The sequence below is a fragment of the Taurulus bubalis genome (genome assembly GCF_910589615.1).
Source record: "Taurulus bubalis genome assembly, chromosome: 11".
Classification (NCBI taxonomy): Eukaryota; Metazoa; Chordata; class Actinopteri; order Perciformes; family Cottidae; genus Taurulus; species Taurulus bubalis.
In genome coordinates, this window is record NC_136599.1 from 21,060,020 (window position 1) to 21,081,026 (window position 21,007).

At 43.5% G+C, this 21,007-nt stretch overlaps 1 protein-coding gene across 1 annotated transcript in view; it reads left to right on the forward strand.

Moving 5' to 3' along the window:
* The window catches only part of cfap74 (cilia and flagella associated protein 74), a gene marked incomplete at its 5' end in the record, with an annotated part of 45,904 nt that extends 25,659 nt beyond the window's left edge, over positions 1-20,245 (forward strand). The window contains 18 exons of the mRNA XM_079225864.1: positions 2,283-2,411; positions 7,243-7,330; positions 9,886-10,059; positions 11,180-11,313; positions 11,437-11,692; positions 12,894-12,995; positions 13,283-13,389; positions 13,917-14,051; positions 15,431-15,540; positions 15,638-15,693; positions 16,662-16,781; positions 16,953-17,108; positions 17,289-17,427; positions 17,656-17,810; positions 17,994-18,126; positions 19,245-19,372; positions 19,592-19,726; positions 20,119-20,245. Of these exons, the coding sequence (XP_079081990.1) occupies positions 2,283-2,411; positions 7,243-7,330; positions 9,886-10,059; positions 11,180-11,313; positions 11,437-11,692; positions 12,894-12,995; positions 13,283-13,389; positions 13,917-14,051; positions 15,431-15,540; positions 15,638-15,693; positions 16,662-16,781; positions 16,953-17,108; positions 17,289-17,427; positions 17,656-17,810; positions 17,994-18,126; positions 19,245-19,372; positions 19,592-19,726; positions 20,119-20,223 (2,362 nt within the window). The 3' untranslated portion in view covers positions 20,224-20,245. The remainder of the gene's footprint in view (positions 1-2,282; positions 2,412-7,242; positions 7,331-9,885; positions 10,060-11,179; positions 11,314-11,436; positions 11,693-12,893; positions 12,996-13,282; positions 13,390-13,916; positions 14,052-15,430; positions 15,541-15,637; positions 15,694-16,661; positions 16,782-16,952; positions 17,109-17,288; positions 17,428-17,655; positions 17,811-17,993; positions 18,127-19,244; positions 19,373-19,591; positions 19,727-20,118) is intronic.
* Between the last annotated feature and the right edge of the window lie 762 nt (positions 20,246-21,007).

The window sequence follows — 21,007 nt, forward strand, 5'->3', positions numbered from 1 at the left end:
TTGGCAGGCTTTTTGGGGAAACAATAAGAGAGCTGCTGCTTCCATCGTGCAATTTGTCACTTTTCCCTTTGAGTAGATGAGTAGATATCCCACAAGTCCTCCTTAGTTTCTGACAGCTTTTTCAAGAGAACGGCACGAAGCATAATTGAATATGTCTCTCTTGTCTGTGAGCCAGTGATTTGAATATTACTCCTATACTAATTGAAAGATTTCTTTCAGGAGACTTTAAAATGCGCATTGTTTGATTTTTGCCTTCGAGCCAATGATTGCAATATTCTTCCGGCAGTTGGCAGAGCTTTTTTTCTTTTTGGGAGCAGTGAGGATTTTTTTTATTCATTTCAAACAGGAAGCCTGGACTTTCAGATCCCTCCTCCACTAGCTCATGCTGGGAAGTTGAGTATTCCTGCCCAAATTATGGCCACACAAACACATTCACCCAGCTCTTATTCCTTCACAAAGCCTTCTGTCCTTTCTCTGTTTACTGTGTTTCTAAAATGCCTCCCGTGCATAACGTGCCATCCAACCTGAGTCCTGTATTGTTTGGCAAGAGGAACGTGAGCGTGTTATTATTTTATTTTGGGGAGATAATAGAACCGTAGTTGCTAATTAAAAACCTTGGTCCTCCAGCTGGTTATTTTGAAATACACCATATAAAGCAGACAGTGCTGCATTGTGGGGGACGGTTAGAAGGCTTGGTGTCCCGTGAGGCTTCGCGATGCACGTGGAGTAAGCATGCACGGTCACCTGGCCCGCTGAAGAAAGGGAAGAGGCTGTGCTGCAGCCGTGGGCACTGCGCGTCCGACACTGCGCCGACTCAATTGCCAAGAAACCTCAATGGTTATTATGAGTTATCAATGTTGCTACGACTAAAGGGTTTTTGGGGAATATTACCGAAGCAGTAGAATACAGAGAAAGGGGTATGAAATGCAGCAAAGGTTCAAATGTCTGTAACAGTAAACTGCCTCGAACGAAACCCAGGGAGGGAATCACGTCGAGCTCCAGTTCCAGTGATGGTTATTTTAACGACCAGTGGTTGTGTAATCGTGGCTCGCCGCACTTTTCTCACACCAGAGTTACTCCGGTTGCCAGAGGGCTTCGTCACATGAACGCGGACACATTTTGTCTCGGTACACTTGCTGGATTGATGCGGACGCTTTTCTTGGGATGACAATGTCTCCACACCGGGAGAAAAACAGTTTATTTATTTATTGAGGTCATTGTCATGTTGTAACAGGAAAGGGTTCTGCATTAAAACAGCACTAAAATGTCCCTGAATAGGAACCAAAGGGCCGATGCCGACCCATAAAACAAACAACCCCTGTACATCTGCGACCAAATGAAACAGGAATATTAGTATAATGTGATGCTTACATAGTCATGATCATGATTTTTTTTTACCCTGAGGAAGCAGATTATGTGAATTGCTGTGAAGTGACCTTTAAATCACTAAACATTGCTTCAGCAAAGAACTGGTCGCAGGCAGCCAGTATAACAAAAAAGAAAAAGGGATCAGTTAAATTCCCCTGTTAATTAAAATGTCTAATTGCCCTAAATGACTATGTAACCATGAATACTTGAAGGTTATCACTTGGCCGGAATAGAGATAGCGGCTTCATATCCCCGAGTGTCCCTGAGAGTCCTTGCCTCGGGGAAACAACCGTCTGGTTGACCTCGCTGCTCAAAGTGGGTCGTTCCATTTGAGAGGGGAATCGAAACAACGAGGTGTCCCTCGCTCTGTCGGGCTGCAGCTCGCTCATCGCTCACCTTTGTATCTTTTGAGGAGGACTGCAGACGCGACTAAAATGTTATCACCATATGCCGTTATCACCTCCAGCAAAACCTCAACGTGTTTGTACTGTCATCGTTTCATGAAGGTGTATGAGTGTGGGCTGTGGTTGGGACGTGTTGGAGAATTCCCCAAGGTGAAGAGACGTTTATATCACAAGCATCAGCTTATAACTGAGGCTTGTAGCCACAGGCACAACCATCTGTTGAGGCTCCTGGAAAATTGGGTCACCTAAATGATTTGGAGTTGGGGTACATCGCTCCATACGAGGGAGATTTCTGTGTCACTCAAACAAAAAGTATTGCCCGTGCCGCGTCTTTTACGCCACCTGATGGACTACTCGTGCCGGCCTCATTTCCTGTGCATCACTGCCGCAGCGGTGCTGCTTGTGAACTGTTGAACAATACATATCGCCCTGAATTAGGCCCGTTTTTAAGAGAATGCACTGGGTGTGTTCATGTTGAGCTAATAAAAGCTAATATATTTTGCATGACAGAGCCAGCACTGCCCTGAAGCTGACCTTTGAGGTGTGCCCGGAAATGAGGAGACACATGGAGATCCTTCCAAAGACGGGCTTCGTCCAGGCCCAATCAAGCTTTAATGCCCAACTCAAGTTCCTGCCGAGGTAAGGAAGGACACACGAAGGATGCAATGATAATGGAATCGCTGGAGCATTCATAATCTTATTTTAGATGGTAACCTTGTTAGGATTCTGTCCACCTTCTTTAAGAGTGCAAACTGCTTCTCTCCAAAGGAGACTTGTCATATCCTCCTGAGACCCAGCCCATTCATTTGTGTCCTCTGTGGTGGACACTTTGGTTTTGCATCTCACCTTTTACTCATTTGAGTTACCCTATCAACCCCTGCTGATCTCTAAAGAGCACATCCTGGGCTTTCCATTGATACCACATGGGTAGGGGTGGGATGATGACAACTTCCTCTTTCTTTCGACACAAGATCAGCCAGCACATTTTATGGAAAGGGGTTCTTAAAGGAACCCTTAATCTTAGAATTAACCCTTAAAGGAAAACAACTTTTTTTTCAAAGAAGGGTTCTTCATGAGCAAATAGTTCCGGTTGGACCTTCTGCCCTTCAAAAAGAACCCTTTTGGAAACCCTTATTTCTTAGAGGATCAGCTGGAAAGGATAAATCTGGACCCAACTAACTATCTAACTTTTGATAAAAGGATATTATCAGCTGGATTTATCTTTTACTAGTTGACTACAACTCATAGTGTTGCTTTTCAATAGAGACAAGCTGTGGAGTCTTCCAGATGTGCAGCCAGCGGGTCTCAAAGTGTTGCTTCCACATACCTGCACTCTGAGCGCGATGGTAATGGTTTCTAATGACTTTGAAGGACATGGTAATTCTTTCCACAACAATACCGGCTCTATATTTAGATGGAGAGGCAGGAGTTGAACTGCAGTGTGAAAGCCAGGAGAAGCGGACTGGGGACCTGGGGCAGATATGAGAGGCGTGCAGTGCAGTATGTAAAAACCCAGCGTGGGCGCCAGTACTCTTCTGCCCACCCTTCTTCTTTTTTTCTCCCTTCACAGTTCAGCAGCTCTGTATCGATGGCTGAGAGGATATTGATGTAAAAATAATGATACTAATAATGACAACAGGGGGATATTTCCTTCACACATGACAAAAGTTAGGGCATGCGGTGGTCATCGTTCGGCGGGTGGGAGTGGGGACATGTCAGTAATCTGCCTTAGTGAATCACCAGAGGTTTTAATGCCAGGCTTAGTGTACAGCATTACTCTGATGCTGAGATAGTGCAGCGTTCACAAGCACTAACGCAGCAACAGCTACCGCCCCCTCCCTCCTCTCTCCCTATCACACTTTCCTTCTCCGTCTCTCTCTCTCTCATTCGCTCCTGCACTGTCTTCTCCCACTCGCTCACACATACTTCTCGTTTTCTTGGCCTCTCACCTCCATGCTTAACTGCACTTCTCTCTCTTTGCTTTTCTCAAATTATCTCCACAGTCCTTCCATCGCTGTGCTCCTCCACTTCCCCCTCGAACTCTGCATCCATTCTGCCTCTTTCTGTTACTCTCAAACTCCTCTCATCCCTCTATGCGTCCAGCATCCACACCGCTGCTTATACATCGCTGACCCCGATTCTGCTTACGTAACCCGAGACACCAGACCCAGTTCCCTGTGCTCTCATTATTTGCTCTGAAGTTTATTACAACTTGGATCTTATTTCGTAGATTATATCTATAGATTATGATAGCGTTGAACTCACGTAGTTAATTATTTTGAATTTTGGTTCACATCATATGAGAAGAAATGTTATGCCATTTTGGGGTACCCAATCCTTGTTTGGACCACTCCGGAGGAAAGGCTTAAGAATCGCTTTTTATTGTGCCGGTGATTTGTGTCTTTCAGGCTTTGAGGATTCTGGAAATACCTTTTCTGAAACAGCAGTGTTGCTGAACTACCTTCTGTGTTATTATAACATCATCAGGGATTATCTTTCAGAAAAACCAACAACGCTTTGCTCAAAGCAACGACAATGCTGAGAGGCTCATGCTGGGGCTATGGTGACCAATAGAAATAGTGGGCCCGGAGCGACCAAGAAATAAGATCAGAATTATCCTCTAACCCCCGCTGGGAATGGACAGTGTTTCCTGCATGTCAGCAAGCTTGGTTCCTGCATGTCTCGTCTCTGTTTGCTTTTGTTTCAGGCAGTGACAGTGTGTCATTTAAAATGGCACTGCCAAGTCCTCCCAGCCAAAGCCTGTGATTGGATTTCCAAATCCTCATTAGCAGCACTGCCTTCACTCACTGTCTCATCCACACACACACACACACACACACACACACACACTCACGCACGAACACACTGTTAAATCTGGATTCAAAATGACTCATAGCTTTCGTTCTTTACACAGGTGTTCGCTTCTTGCCTTCCCCTCCTGTGGCTTTTGGGAGAGGGTGAGCACATTCTTGCTTCTAAGCTCTGAAGGATTGTGCACAACCTGCCCACATCTTTCCTTTGCTTCATCCCTCTCTGCCCGTCTTCCTCCACTTGTATTTGTCACCATGCAGCCCACATGTTTCTCTCACGTATCCAGAGCCGTGTTCTGTTGGCTACATAATCCCCTCTCAGCAACATCAAGGCCAATGGTTCACATGTTCCTGAGATCCTGTTCAGCCAAGAGGAATCATTTGAATTAAAATGGACACCGATTTATGACACGAAGTAACCTGGCTTACTTTGGCTCAGACTTTTGAGAATGTATTTACTATCTAGACAACTGAGAAATACATACTTTACTTTGGAAGAACAACAATTCAGCTTGTTGGGTCGGAACGGAGAGAAAATCAATCTGACACACATGACCAGAATAATAATTTAAACCTGGTGACAAGTTCATTTGGATAGAATCGCTTGAATGATCGGTTTTAGTTGTAATCCCTGAAGAGCGAGGTAATGTGTCCCTTCCCGGCAGTTCCGGCTGATAAAAGGGAGATTACAAGGATGGTTTGCTACAGATTACACCGGACAGCTCCACCAGTGCTTTCCCTGATAGTTCACTTCTCACTACAGTAACAGGGACTTTAATAATGCCATAAGTTGCAAACAGAAACAAAGAAAATAACCTGTCTGTCTTATTTGATTTTAAAAAGATTTTTCCACAGTCATTTATTGTATTTAGTTTTTTTGCCAATCCTTTTCCCCATAGAGGAAAATCCCTAAACCCTCTTAATCTGTTTTGTAATCCTTTTCATCATCACTTTTTAATGGTGATGAAATCCAAGCAGCAGTCCATTCTAAAAAAGGAATATATTGAATTTGCTCCCATCGGGTAAAAGGATGCACTGCAGCAGCCACTTTCCTAAAATCAAACGCTCTTCAAGTTTTCCTGAGAAATATGTCTGTATTTTCAACCTTCCTCTCTCGTTTTTTTTTTTTTTGACTTTCCAGGTTTTTCAGGAATACACACCGAGATTAGATTTCTCTGTGTCCATTCGAGCTACTGAAATAGCTCAGTTATTTCACTAAGTTATTTTAGTATCTCTTGGTGAAATCCTTTGGAGAGCTGCACTGCAGCTCGCTTAGCAGTACCACAACGTTGGAACAACTTTTAAGATTTGACTATGTCCCCTACTAATCTCAGAAGTATAATTAAAGACTCCTTGTGTGGTGCACTACTGCTTGGCCTCTGAAGTCGCTCGTTTAAACAACTTCACACTCAACAGTGCACTTCCATGGGCCAGATTGTCAGTTGTTGAGAAACTCAAAGGGACGACAGACATACAGACGGACAGATTCATTTTAGTTAGATGGAGGAGAATTGCTTCTGGTCGAGGCGGTGCGGATAATCTGGCTTCAGAGAAGAAAAGCACCCACATGAATCTGTGCAGGACACCGACAAATCTGCAACCCCACCCATCTGCAAAATTCTCCCGAGCATATGGTCCCGGCGACGTCCCACCACGCGTTTCCACTCTGTCCTGCCAAAGCTAATTCAAGAGTGACTCTCCAGCAGCGATGTTATTTGCAGGCAGAACAAGAGTGCTTTGTTAAATACACCCCCTGTGCTCCATTGGTCAAGTTAAAGCTGGAGAGGGGGGGGGAAAACTCTCTTTTTTTGTTAATCCCCATAGTAAATGAGGAGATTTAACGTCGCCGTGATTTCCAGCTTTGAGTTATGACGGGTGTTTCGAGCGGCATGTGTTTTGCCCGCCGCCGCAAAGAGAAAAGTGTGGGGGGGGGATATGAATCCTCGAACCTGCGGCTGACAGATTTGTCGAAGGCGAGGCTTGGTTGTGAGCGCTTTGAAAGAACCGACACCGGCATCTGGAGAGCCCTAAAACCGCTGACATTTCCAGCATTAGCTCTCAAGCCTTCAACCGGCATTAAGAGCCTAGGGAAGAAAAGACAGAGGAGACAGTTGATACTGTAAGAAGCGGGAAACAGGGAGGAAGAAAGAGCGAAGGATGGGGAGGAGAGGGAGAAAGAGAGAGAGAGCGAACACTGCATCTGACATTTGACCACTGTTTACATGATAATTAACTATACATGCTATACTGAAGGACTGGAGTTTTACATAAGCCTGTGCATGACTACTGGGCCTCTTTGAATCATACTTACGTCTCCCATCACCATGGCTACAACCTACAGTAGTGTGGAGGCGCGCTCTACATCTCTCTCCCCATGCTTTCCCTGGCGAGCCGATCCTACAGCCGTGGGTTAGAGCAAAGTGGTGGTTCTTCAGGGTCTGAATCTCCAACTCTTTCTTTGAAGAGCTCGACGGTAGCTCGCGGCTTTTTGACTGATGTGTTGAGAAAAATTGTTAAAATCACGTGTTTGTCACCAACCTCTAATTGCTGCCTCTACTCTTCTCTGTTCTTGGACATGCTGCAAAAATACAATGTTTTATAAGAAAGTGTAACTGTGTGTGTTCTCACGGCGTACCTGCCTGATCTGCTCGCTCTCACAGGAGCTCTTTATCCAGAGATGCCAAGAGGCTTTTCGACAGCGACACGGGAGTCCTGGAGGTTCCGGTGGCGGTTCAAGTAGCAGGCCAGGTTTGTATTATGGTGACACACTGCAGTCTCTTTCACACCAAACCTCCCTGTGATCCTGGGGAAAAACACTGTTGTTATCGTGCATCGTCCCTCACAGAAAGCGGAGCCACTGAAGGTTGTAACCTATTTAGCTGGTAACAAGCTAAAATTATCTCCCACCCCCAAGGCCTAGTTACTCCATGGGCGTTAATAAGCCGAGCGTAAAGGTTATCCCAAATTGTTTCACTGAAAATTTCTCTAGAAGGAGCTCTAAAAGGGAAAGCAAAAATCCATGCGCTGTCTTCTTATTCCATGGAGTACATATGATGAGCTGACATTCATTTTATTCTTTATTTATTGGTGTATTTATTTGTATTATATGCCATCCCTTTTAACATGGGGTTATGCGTACAATCGCTTACTGAATTACTTGTCCCTTCATTTATGGCATACAACATACTGCATAACGTACAGTTTTCATATTTGACATGTGCATAATGGAATATAACACATAAAACATGGATAATTTATTGTCATTACGCAACACAGGGTTGAGCAACCAAATGCAGTTTTTAAGCCATGTGGCATAAGTGCTCCGGTAATAAAGACGAAAAGACAACAAATTAAGACAAATAATGTATCGATATACACAGGCTGCTGTTGCCGTAGATAATACTTAAACAGACATTCACACTTGCAAAGTGGGAGGAGTTATCATACCCTGGGTGCCTCTGGTACCCAGGAATAAAGTTTAGAGTTTGAGCATTGAAACTCTCACAAGATGAGCAGCTGCATTCTTTCATGAATGACAAAAGCCTCTGTGCATAAAAATATAAATGTTAACTACTGCTCTCGTGGTGCTTTTTATGGACCGCAAGTTAGCATTGCTCCCTTTCCCATAAAAATAAAAACTTGGAGGGGCGGGTTGGCACAACGGCACGTGAGACAAAACGGTATGTGGCGGTACCATGCGGTGTACTTTTGGAATCATTAGATTCTATTTGATAACACTATCTTCATGTTGCTTTATTGTGCATTGAAACACTGATAAGGACACTATTTGCTATTCACTGTCAAACATAATAAATAATTCCCCTCAAGAGACACAAATCTCAATATCCCCTTCACAAGGTCCAATTTGCAAACTGAAAACTTTAGAAATATGCCAGTAAATGCTGGAGCCCTTGAAGTGGAAAATAAATAGCTTACAGCAACTGAATTCCGTCAGCTTGTCAGCAGCCGCCTTTATTAAAGAACATAGAGCAGCTGCTTAGACATTTGCGTTGCACTGATGCCAATTCTCTTTCTAAATAACTCAAATCTGGTCGGTCTTTTTTGCCAAATCGTCACCTTCATCTCGCCTCCATCCTGTGTCTGTGTGTGTGTGTGTGTGTGTGTGTGTGTGTGTGTGTGTGTGTGTGTGTGTGTGTGTGTGTGTGTTGGGCCAAAGACTGGGCCAGGATGCTCCTGTGGTGCACCAAAGCTGTTGCCCCCAGCCGCAGGCCCTGAGCTCCTGGCATGTACACACTGTGCACACACACACACACACACACACACACACACACACACACACACTGTTGTATGGCCGCGTCACAGCAGCCAGAAAGCCAATGGTGCAGAGACCAATAAATAAGGTCATCTGCTGAGCACTGACATGATTAAAGAAGATGTTATCTTGAGGGGGAAAAAGACCAAAATCAACAAATGAAGTGAATCCCCCCAGTAAGTGTTCTCCGTGCATCCAAAGATCGATTTGGCTTATTCCCCCGTGACATCGGCCTCAATTGTTGTCCAGAAGCGATTAAAAACACACCAGTGAGGTGACACTTTGCTCAATGACCATTAGCTCAGCCTCAGAGTTAATCTCACCTGCATCATGCCGCAGTAAATACTCACCAGCACAACATATGTAGTAATTAACACAGTCCCAGAGAAATGCCCACCAGTGTGAGTAATGTTTGCTTAAAAATCAACAGAATACCCTGCTGTTTCACGGAATTATTTAGTCTCTTCTTGAATGAAAGGATATTTGTGACGGGTGTTTAATGATTTTTACTTCCTGGCTGAGGGAAGAGCATACCATCGCTTTAATTCATTTCACGGGACTTGTTGACAATGAGAAAAATAAAGAATAACACCAGCCTAGCATGATTGATATGAAATCTCACATTGAACCTACACTAGATGTGGATTACGTAGTCGCACGCACACACACACGTGCTGTACACGTCTTGCATCTCAACTGCTCAGTGATGACTGATGACTTTATGCTTAAAAGCATTGCCCAATTAGGGGACTCGCCCTGAATTAATTTGATTCATCAGATGAGTAAGTGTATCCATATCTGTGAAAATCCCAGACTTAAGAAGGTGTTTGTTTTTCTTTCTATAAAAGAAACATCAGTCCATGCTCGTCCTGTTCAGTCTTGTGTTGCAGTCTTTGTTCTACTCAATGTTGTTGTTTTTTCCTTCAATCTGCTTATAATAATGTTTGATGAGGTACAAAAAGGTGATACCCATCCTGATCATTATTGTTATTATGAAGCTGTTTTTTCTCTGCCCCGTCTGTGCGTTCAGGTGAAGCCGGTGCATTTCACAGTCCAGGCTGTCGTGACCTCCTCAGACCTGCGGTTCGACCGGGCCGAGGTGGATTTCGGCTTCTGTTCCATCTACCAGTCGGTGAAGAGCAGCGTTTTCCTCACCAACCTGTCCCTGCTGCCGCAGGACTTTGGCTTCCCGGGCGTTCCCGAGGTACTGCATGGAGCAGAAACTCCTGGGTCGTTAGTTTGCAGGGCTGTGAACACCTTGTGTCATATGTTACTGTGTTTGTAAAGTACAGTTGCTTGGATCCATACAAGCCCAGATACTGTAGAACAATGTTTTTATCAGTACTGCATCACCCAATGATGTCACACATGTAGGAGACTCACATTTAGTCTGGGACATAAATAGGACTTTCACTCTTCACTGTTTTCAGCTTCACCCTTCAGTTCACAGGCTTCCTATTTTTTGGGGAGTTTTCATCTCTTTTCGTTCAACCCTGAATGTTGTAATCCTGAAGATTTCAGAGCTGGTCTATTTTGGCATCCCCTGCAGTTACCGAGGCAACAGCAAATGCAGTTTAGCGCCACAGCAAACACTCGTTGAGTCGCTACTTTGGCAAAAAACACAGCAAATAAAACACCAGTTGGCTGTTTCAATGTGAAGCAGCAGCTCTCATACGTGTCAAGGAAGTAAATAATAAACAGTGAGACCGTTATCAATGAGACAACGTTATGTTGGATTTCAGTCAAACATTGTTAGCTGTGAATCCCCTGTGTTTAGGTACGCAGCATCCCACGCAGGAATGGCGTACTCCGCCACTAATAATAAAACAACTGTTCTTACCCGCCCTGCCAGTTTTGGGGGTTGGTTCATTTTCCAGTTTTTGCTCTTGACTTAACCGGATTAATAGTGCTGTTAAAAGCACTGATCTAATTAATTATGCTGCTGTACAAACAGCAGCCTTTGTCTGTCAGGCTGCTGCAGAAGAAAGTCTCTTGTTTCCTTGCAGCTCTGGCAGTTCTTAAAGTTGTACGTTCGAGCCTCCCAAGTGTAAAACTGTTCAGATATTTGCCGAAGCACCAGCACCAGCAGCAGATACACTACACATTCTCACTTCCCATGTAAACAGGAAGTTAAAAGACAAAACAAAACAAGTTGGAGCACTTCCTTGTTGCTGAAACGCATATGATCAATTGAAAGATGGTTACTGAATGTAGGCACGTTAAATGCCTATTGCAGAAAGAAACAATGGGGTTTAATTTTCTTGAAAATCTTTATATAACTGCAAATTGGACATTTGTGTTGTTGTTGTTCTCTCACACTGCAGTTTATTGAGCTCCAGCCTAATGATGGCTTCGGCACTCTGCTCCCCCAAGAGACCCTGGAGATAGATCTGATCTTCAGTGCCAACAAGGCCAAAGAATACAGTTTCCAGATCAGCTGCAAATCAGGAATTGACAGGTTACCTCTTTAAATTGAATGGATTTGTTGATTTAAAAGACCAATATATCCATGATTGCTATCATGATATTTGGGTTCAATCATTTAAATAATAGCAAACAACTTATTTGTATTTGTCCACAGAGATTTCCCACTGTCATGCCGAGCGGCGGGTGTCCGCCCTCTGCTGCAGCTCTCCCATTCTCTGGTTCAGTTCGGGGCCACGGCGGTAGGCGACCGCTCCACTGCCGTACTTTACCTGCTCGACCTTCAGACCGCCCATAGCCGGTCCAAACAGCCAATCCCTCCGGTGGTCGCGCCCAGGCTGTTCTCCTTCGCCCTACCCGAGGATTCAGATGTCAGCATCACTCCTTCAGCAGGCGGCCTGCTGCCCGGAGAGGTGGAGTAGCGCGCCTCTTTTCCTTTACAGGGATTTTAAAGGGCCCTCTGCCATTTATGCACATAAACTGCAGAGTACTAGTCTTTTTAATGTGTTTCTTGTGAATAGTAAATTACTTGAATGCCCCTTTTACAATGGACCTGTTCAAACCGAGCATGTTTTCAGCGCTATCGGGGCGGCTGAAGAATATTTCAGCCCAAATAATAATGATAATAATTCAACTCCGTACCTCAGCACCCTCTGTTTTAGTATTCCGGTGGAGCCGGCTCTCCTGAAGTTGTGTTTCTCATTTTACGGATGGCCAAAATCTAAATGTAACATTGTCGCAAAACCACAATTCAAGTTTTCGACTCTTGCTCTAAACTCTGAACTAATCAGAAATAGTTTGAGTTGAGTTTGTGAACATAGCCTTTCATTTTTACTTTGATGGGAAACCAAACCTGGGACTGGTAAAAATACATTTTACTTTGAATGGCAATTTGCAACAAATACATAATGATCACAGAGCAAACGGGTCTGAGGGGAATATCTTCAGCTACAGCGAGACACACAGCCGTCATGGCAACAGATCCCTTCACAGTGTAATGATGCACTCTACTGGACATTTGTAGGATGTGAACAAGTGCCTTTTTTATTGTATTTTGCACAGTCTATGCTGCAATATCCATGAGTACAGAACATGATACAATCAAAACAATGAGTCTTAATAAGGTAAGGTAAGGGAGTTTATTGTCATTGTAAAACATACAACGAAATTAATGAATTAATGTTCATCTTGTATTCGTGGATGCAGCATCATCTCAAAGTGCAGGTGTTTTGAAAATTATTTTAGTTTATTGTTGCGAGTTGTCACAGTTGAATTAGAAATCCTGTTGACTCTGTTCATAGGAACATTCAAACTGCGTAACGAAGGCACGGTGGGAGAATACAGGGATTATCGTCCACTCTAGAGACCCCCGCCCCACACACACACACACACACACCGATAGGAGACTGCCCAAAAATAGTTCAGACCTCTGCTTTGTAATAAAAAAGCAGAGGCTTCAATAGATAAAACACCATCGAGGAAGAGCACTGGGATGTATACACCACTTCCTGGAAATGTGTACAACACACAACGGAATAACAACCAGTGTTACTGCTGGACCCTTTTACATCTGAGAGCCTCCTCACATGAGACCTTTTTTCCCCACTCGCGCAGAGACGTCTAGTCCAAGTGACGTTCAGACCCAGACTGTCAGACCAAGACATCAAGGAGGAGGCGCTGCGTATCCTCCAGCGAGCCAAGTACGCTGGACAGGAAGTACGACTCCACACACACACACACACACACACACACACACACACACACACACACACACACACACACTCCGGTCACCTCCTGCTGCTGTGAGGGTCAGCCTGTGCCGCCGCAGGGGCTTTGAATGGGAACTCATCCTCACCAGCTTACTGTTTTTTTTTTCTTCTCACTCTCATGCTGGTGTTTATATAGCAAGTAGACTCTACATTTGTCTAACCTTCGAACCCATCAATCAACCTTGTGTGTGTGTGTGTGTGTGTGTGTGTGTGTGTGTGTGTGTGTGTTGTAAAACTAAAAACGAGGTCCCAGTGGAAGCCGGTAAGAGCAGCAAGGTGTCAGATGACCCAAAGAGAGACCAACTAACTGAAACACTAGATGCTGCCGACATACAGCCGTGGTAGGAGGTGTTTTATTTATATAAGACTTGATTTTTTTTTCTTCTTTAATGTCATCAATGTTGTTGCTCGCTTTGTGGCACAAAATTGCTTTTGAAAACATGCAAATGAAGCAATTTTTTTTTTTATCAATATTCTATCACCTAATATCAAAGAGTTGTACTGCAAAAATAAGTTATTCTTTAGGAAACATCTTTCACATTCTGCCTGAAAGCCTCTTTATATATATAAAAAAAAAACTTGGTAGTTATTATCTGATATCCAACAGCACTGAAAAAAGACGAATACAAAGCTTTCGCTTAAACATTCCCTCTTCTTCCGGTGCTAAAGTGACTTCATCAGTCCTCACATTTCTCTTTCGTTTGCAGTGATCACAACAAATATATATCTTATATATAGATGTACACACAGTATTATCTCAGCAGAGACGGAAAGGTTTGAAAGGATAAAAGGGTTTCATTGTGATAACATGAAGTTGATGCTGTTGATTTTTTTCTTTTTTCATTGTGCCGAGTCTTTCTCTTTCAAGGTCGAAGCAGTATGAGGAGGCCAGGAACTCTCTGCTGCACTCCTTCAGTCCCCGCTACAGGGAGTGCACCGTCCCCTGCTTCGTGTCAGACGGGGCCCCTCCGGAGGACGACCGACAGGCCCAGCCGGCATGGAGGTAGTAGCACTAGAGTCAACAGCCCTCTGCAGGCTAAATGAACATATTGAGTTTAAAAATACCAATAAGCTTATTTCACAAACATGTACATTATTCGTTGAAGGCCCTTTAAAGCAGTTCAGTTGATATTGTGTTTTCGTGGTGCACATTCCAAAATTTGGAAATAAGCCTGGCTCTCCCGGCGGCCCCAGGGTCTGGGTGCCCATCAAGTGATGCTGTCTCGATGTCCATTGTGAATTCTGGCACCACCTTGCATTTAGAGCGTCCTTCTTATAGTGAATCCGATGTGTGGGATCGGGCGTGAAATGATCTTGTTGTTTGCTACATAGATTATGTTCTTCCCTTTTTAACATCTGCTATAGTGGACACATCTAGGCTGCCTGGAAGGAAACAAATATATATATCATCACTTTAACACCATGTGTATGGAACACAGTACTGATTACCCAGTAAATAGAGGAAGGACTATCATTTAGCATGAGCTGTGTTTGCCACCAAGATTAAAGGGAACTCGAGGATCTCACAGATTTAAAAACAGGTGACATCATCAGGAGTGATCTATGTGATGGCGACGATGTGCGCCAGTGTTGATAACTTTATGCTCAAGCCAATATGCTGGCGAGCGCATTTCATGTAGAGATGATGTCAAAACACGTCTCTCTTTCGAGCTGGCTGTACTTTGTCAAGCTCTCGCGATGAACCAGTGGAAGTCACATGTTTGTGCCCTGTAATGTTTCCACCCTTAATGTGCCGTTGAGTCCTTTTATATACACATCTAAAAATGTCATCATAATGGCCTAAACTGAGCAGGCGCAGGGCGTTCCTCTTGTATTTGGAAACCTTGGAACCAATGTTCTTATGTCTTTCAATACTGCGGTGATTATACCTCTGTGTTGATGTCCTCGTCTTGTATTTATTTATAATTCGTGAAAAAACTAAAAAGGCAGTATCCCATGACCTCTCTATTGCAGTTTGGTGCGGTCGCCTGTTGAAACAAACGTATCAGAGAGAAAGAGTGAGAGACTGCATCCAAACTTGTTGTTGACCCCCTCTGTCTCTTTCTTCTCTCTACAACGTCTGGTTTTATCCAGTGAGTCTAAATGTTGTAGAAAATGCCTTCTGGAAGAAGAAAGTGCTTCACCTTTGGTTTAAATCTAAGCGGCTCAAAGGAAGTACATATCCTGAGGCCATTCCACTTGTGAATGGTAAACATTCTTGTTTGAAGTGTGGCTCACCAAAGTGTGTTCCTCACACCGTTTGTGGAGACGGAATTAAAATGAATCCGGTTTTATCCCCAAGGATATACGGATCTATGTGATGTGAAGGAAACAAAGAATGGGGAGTGGCACATACTCTTTATTTGTTCCATATCTCCACAGGCCCTTCGACATGCTGCACCTAAAGCTGCAGTGTCCTGCTATACAGCCCCCTCTAGTGGTCGTATCCAACAGTGGCAATAATAGAGTCGACTTCCATCAGGTGGCAGTGGGTGAGTGGTTTTGGTCTTCTCATCCTGTTAATGTTCAGTTGGTCATCCAGCATACATACATTATTAATTTATTTTTATTTGTGTCTTCTGTCATCAGGTGAACAAGAGATCAAGAGGTTTACAGTTCAGAACATTTCGAGGGAAACGTTGGATGTATCCTGTCAAAACAAAACACAAAGTCTTTCAGTTAGCTCGACAACTAAGAGTCATGTTGTGAACTGCTAATGCTAACAGATTGTCGATTCTCACAAATCCCCACTTGATGTCTGTAGAAATGTTAAACAGACTTTCTGAAAAACTGATGTGCGCGTTCTGTCTTAAAGGGACAGTTCACCTCAAAATCTGAAATACATATTTCTTACCTCAAATTGCTGTTGAGTTTTTTAAATGTTTGTTCTTCTTTTTGCCACTTTGAGCTCCACATGTACCATATCGTCCCATTATATACAAGATAAGAGAGACATCTATACAGCCAATACCTCACACAAAAACAATCTAGATTGTTAAATAGCACACAAGTAAGAAGAAAACATATGTTTACTTGATTTTGGGGTGACCTGTCACTTTAACCTTAAATGCTCACAGCAATGAAACATTTGAATACAAAAATGTCTTTGTACCTTTGAGAACAAACAGTCGAGGAAAAAAAGGACACAAGGAGAGAGAGGGATGGGGAACGACACGCAAGAAGTGTCTCTGGTCAGAGTCAAACTTGGGAAGTGTTGGTTCATGGCCAAAGCCTTTAACCCCTCAGCCACAGTTTCTGTAAGCATTTCTAAAGAAAGCTGACGTGTAGTGCACTGTGAGTTACACAGAGTAACATGGACACTTCCACTGGACATACATATTGCTTTTATTTATCAAATGTCCACTGCTGTGAGCACCATAAAGGACATTTTGTGCTATTGCATTGTACTGAGGAGGAGGCAGAAATCTCAGGAGGGCTCAAGAGAAGAAAATATTAAATAAAGAATAATAAAATCCACATGGACCTCTTTATACTAGTTACTTCAATTAAATGTAGTACCTCTTAATGCTAAATTGCCACTACTACTACTACTACTACTAATACTACTACTACAGATAATAATATTATCACTTTTTCTTTGACCATTTCCAAGCTGAGGTCATCGGTGCTGGATGTGCATGGTCCTTTTTCCATTCTGAATGCTCTCAGGAGCATTAGACCCGGAGACAAACACACTCTGGTTCTGGCCTTCAGTCCATCGCTGGAAAAAAAGGTCGGTGGAATTTTTCTCAAACTTAATTAACGAGTGAGTGTGTCACACTTTTCCCACTATCGGGTGAATCCATTGATTTGTCCTCGAAAAGATTTTGTCATTGTGCCTCTCCATTTTCAAAGATAATTTAGTAACGTTACAAATATTGAGCATGACTCTACTGTTCTCTAGTACTGTGAGACTCTGGAGGTGTGTAGCCAGAAGATGACCCTGGAGATGACACTGTGTGGGGAGGGTGTGTTCCCTGCCGTCACCTCCTCCCACCCTGGAGGTCTCCTTGACTTTGGCTATGTGTTGGAGAAGCAGAGCACCTCGCACGTCCTGAAGGTCAGCCAGTGAAGAGTGAAGGGAAGAGGAGAAAATGTCATCTTGGTTTTGAACACATTCTCTGTTCGTTTTGTGTGTCTGATTCCGGGCCATTCTTCAAATGGATTGATGTTCATATGCACAGATTATCGTGGAAGTTTGCAGTGTTGGAACTGACATCAAGTCCTGTTTTGCCTGCAGCTGCAGAACAGCTCAGCGGTTGCCGTGGGTTTCCGGGTGCTGCTGGCCAGCCTCGCTCCCTCGAGGCCTCAGGGTGGAGCTGACAGTGTGGCCTTTCTGCTGGGGACTTCCCCCGACTCTCAGGTCCAGCCTACTGTGGGTAAGACAAAACTAACACTGCAGGGATTCAGCAGGGAACCTGAAAACCTCAACACCAAGCATCATGACATACAGGTGTGCAGGAAAAGCCTGAATAAATGAGAGGAACAACAAATGCAAACAACTCTAGGACACACTGAGAGTACTTTTATGGTCATTCTAGTCTAACGCTGTTCTACCAGAGCATCACATCCATCATGGAAAGATGAGTCTGTTGCTTCCCACACAGGAACCCAGAACTACAGCGGGCTCAGTGTCTTCAGCGTGGTGCCAGGAGGGGGCAGCGTTGCTCCGGGACAGAGCTTGGACATCGCCATCACCTTTCAGCCCGACCACCCGTCCGTCAACTATTCTGACAGACTAACCGTGGAGCGCATGAATAAGGTCAGCACAGCGCCACCACGAACAGATACACCGAGAACAGAACACCCAACTTGACCTTGAGCTCAATCGCTGGTTTAAACGCGTGACACGGTCCAGGCAAAAAAAACGCTGCCCTCCAAGTGTACTTATTGCACCGCGTATGTGTCGAAACCACCTTAAGCCTGTGCCGTTCCTGTCTCTCAGAGTGAAGTGTGTGTGGTGGATCTGAAGGGTGCCGCTTCGTCGCACAACATGTATCTGTTTGGGGGAGACCCGCTGACGGTGCCCATTGAATCCCTCCTCCCTCCACTGATAACCAGTCAACCTCACCTCACAGGTACCCCGGCCTCTGCCTTCATCTCCCCCTCAGGGTTATCCACCCCCGGTGCAATGGACACGATGTAGCTTAACGGCATGTAGTCATTGTGGAAGGGATCGATATTATTAAAGTGACTCAAGCTCAAAGGTACTGAAGGCTCCATCAAAGCAGAGAAAATTCAGACTCTGACACTATGGACATGACTTATAATTCCTCGACACATTGCCTAATTTATGCCAGCGGGGGCAGGGTACATGTTTTAGTGATTTACGCTATTCAATCAAAGGATGCTGACAGCCCAAAGTGCTTCTCACCAGCATTTAGATAAGATTTCAGCACAAGATCCAAAACAGGCACAGCTCCTGGACAAGGTTACTATAAATTTCACTAAATCAAAGCGGTGTTTTGCATTAAAAATAACACCAGTAGTCGGAATAACAAAAATAAATTGATTTTTTTTCTTCTGAATGCCTCCCATTGACAACCAGCAAAATTTGCGTATTTTTCCAATCCTTCTTAGAAGCTATCGGTTTTCATTAATTCCCATGAAGTGTGAGAATCCATCAGCAGACTCTTGTGCAAGCCAATTGGACTACTGTTTATCTGCCCTTTTTAAAGTTGCGCATTTGAGAACAGTCAGCAAGTTCTACACGTGATTTAAAGCTGGATTTGTTGAAACAATGAATGAATGAATGAATGAATATATACTTTATTAATCCCCGAGGGGAAATTTGGTGTCGACGTAACAGCAATTTACAGACAAAATAAGATCAGGAATGAAAGATATATATATACAATAATAATAATAATAATAATAATAATAATAATAATAATAATAATAATAAAAAACAAAATAGCTGGGGTGAAAGAAAAAAACAGTATTAATTTAGGAATTAAATTAAACGTGAACAGTAGAAGTGCACAAGTAAATTAAATCGCAAAGTATTGGACAAATAAAGGGTTTGACCTGATGACAGTTTTATGTGGATTAAAGGCACCACGAATATCTGTAATTTCATACAATTTCCATCCAATAGTTGTTGAGCAAAACTGATCCTTACACGGTTCTCTCTCTCTCTCTCTCTCTCTCTCTCTCTCTCTCTCTCTCTCTCTCTCTCTCTCTTTGGAAGAGTCAGAGCTGGTGAAGAAGCCCACCAACCCTGTGCTCGTGACCCTGCGGGCCAGCTACAGCGCAGGAGTCGTCTCGGCCGCAGTGAGGGAGCTGCAGGTGGGCTGCATCCGCTCCACGCCGCCCATTAAGAAGGTACCGTGATGTCATCGGATATGGAAACTGCAGAATGTTTCATCATAAGACAGTTAATAAGCTATCCGAGGCAGGGACTCATTTCATAATCATCATAACAGTGAGAAATTCCATATCATTATTATACTGTGTAGCTACCCTGTAAATTATTTAATTTATTGGTGAAGGTTTACATTTTTTGTGTGCGATTTTGTCTTTTTTTTCTCTTGTTTTTCCCAGAGTGGTGAGTTTCTCTGGGATAACTCGGCATCTCTGCAGCAGCTCGGCTTCAGTGTGGAGCCCAGCAAAGGCACTGTGGAGTCAGGCCACAAACGCACCATCACTGTCACATGGACCCCTCACAGTGGATACAAGGTGAAGGCCATTTTTGTTTTATTTGTTGAACAGCTAGTTTACTTAATTACCATTTTCCAAAAAAAGAACTACACAAAAAAGCTACTCATTGACAGTGAAAACAATAAAAAGAGTCACCGGCTTTGGTATTCTGATGTTTACAATCTGTTCCACCTTCTTTTGGCCTTTTTGCACCCTGAACATAATTGAATGATTTTAATAAAGAAATTGAATTTTAAGGTCATGAATATTTAATGATATCAGTACCTTTTTATAGCTATACCACCATCTAACCGTGTGTGTGTGTGTGTGTGTGTGTGTGTGTGTGTGTGTGTGTATGTGTGTGTGTGTGTGTGTGTGTGTGTGTGTGTGTGTGTGTGTGTGTGTGTGTGTGTGTGTGTGTGTGTGTTCAGCCCCATGAGGTAGTGCAGACATGTTTACCTCTTACCTTGAAGGGGGATGAGACGAATGTTTACAGAGTCACCCTGATGGCGTTCGTCTCCGCCACTGCTGACTGACCTCTACGGTGTCTGGATGCTGGCCAGTGGGAAATCTGCTCACACACACACTGAAACAAAACCCAAAGACATTTGGTACCCAAAGACATGTGGTACACTGTACTCATTGATTATTTACTTATTTAATCTAATTAATAAAGTTGGTATTGGTGTAAGAACTGTTTGCAAATCTGATTTGAACCATTTAATTCTCCAGTGACTATAGCTTCCATGGGGCCCAGGTTAAGTTCTAGCGTAAGCATCTAGCTGTAGAACCTACTTCCACCACCAGGGGGTGTATATAATGTCAACTAAGCAGCTGTGTTATATCATGGTTAAGGGTGTGCCAGCTGATGTATACAGTAAGCTGCATACTGTAGCACTGCCGGCACTATACCCATAAAGTGGGAGGAGGCCGGGGTCACACAGTTCGTCAAATATGACACAGAATTTGCAAAGATTGATACAGATGAATGAAGGATAACATTAGTTTGGCATAAAGGCCACATGTTTACAATGATAACCTATTGATCAGGCACAGGCTGACGTTTTGGTTTTGCATATCGGTGTTAATAATAGAAGTTGGTGCTGTTAGCTTGATTGCTGTAAAAGTGGAAGTATCACAAATATTACAGTTATTCATCTTAGTAGTAGGCTGGTGATTATTATCGTTATATTCTTATTTTTCTATACACTTTTGGCAGCTTCAATCCAAAGATAATAGGGCCAGTGTCAAAAAGTCACAGTTGATTGATTTAACAATGGTACTCCGGATAGCCACCAAATACGTATGTGTAAGTACTAC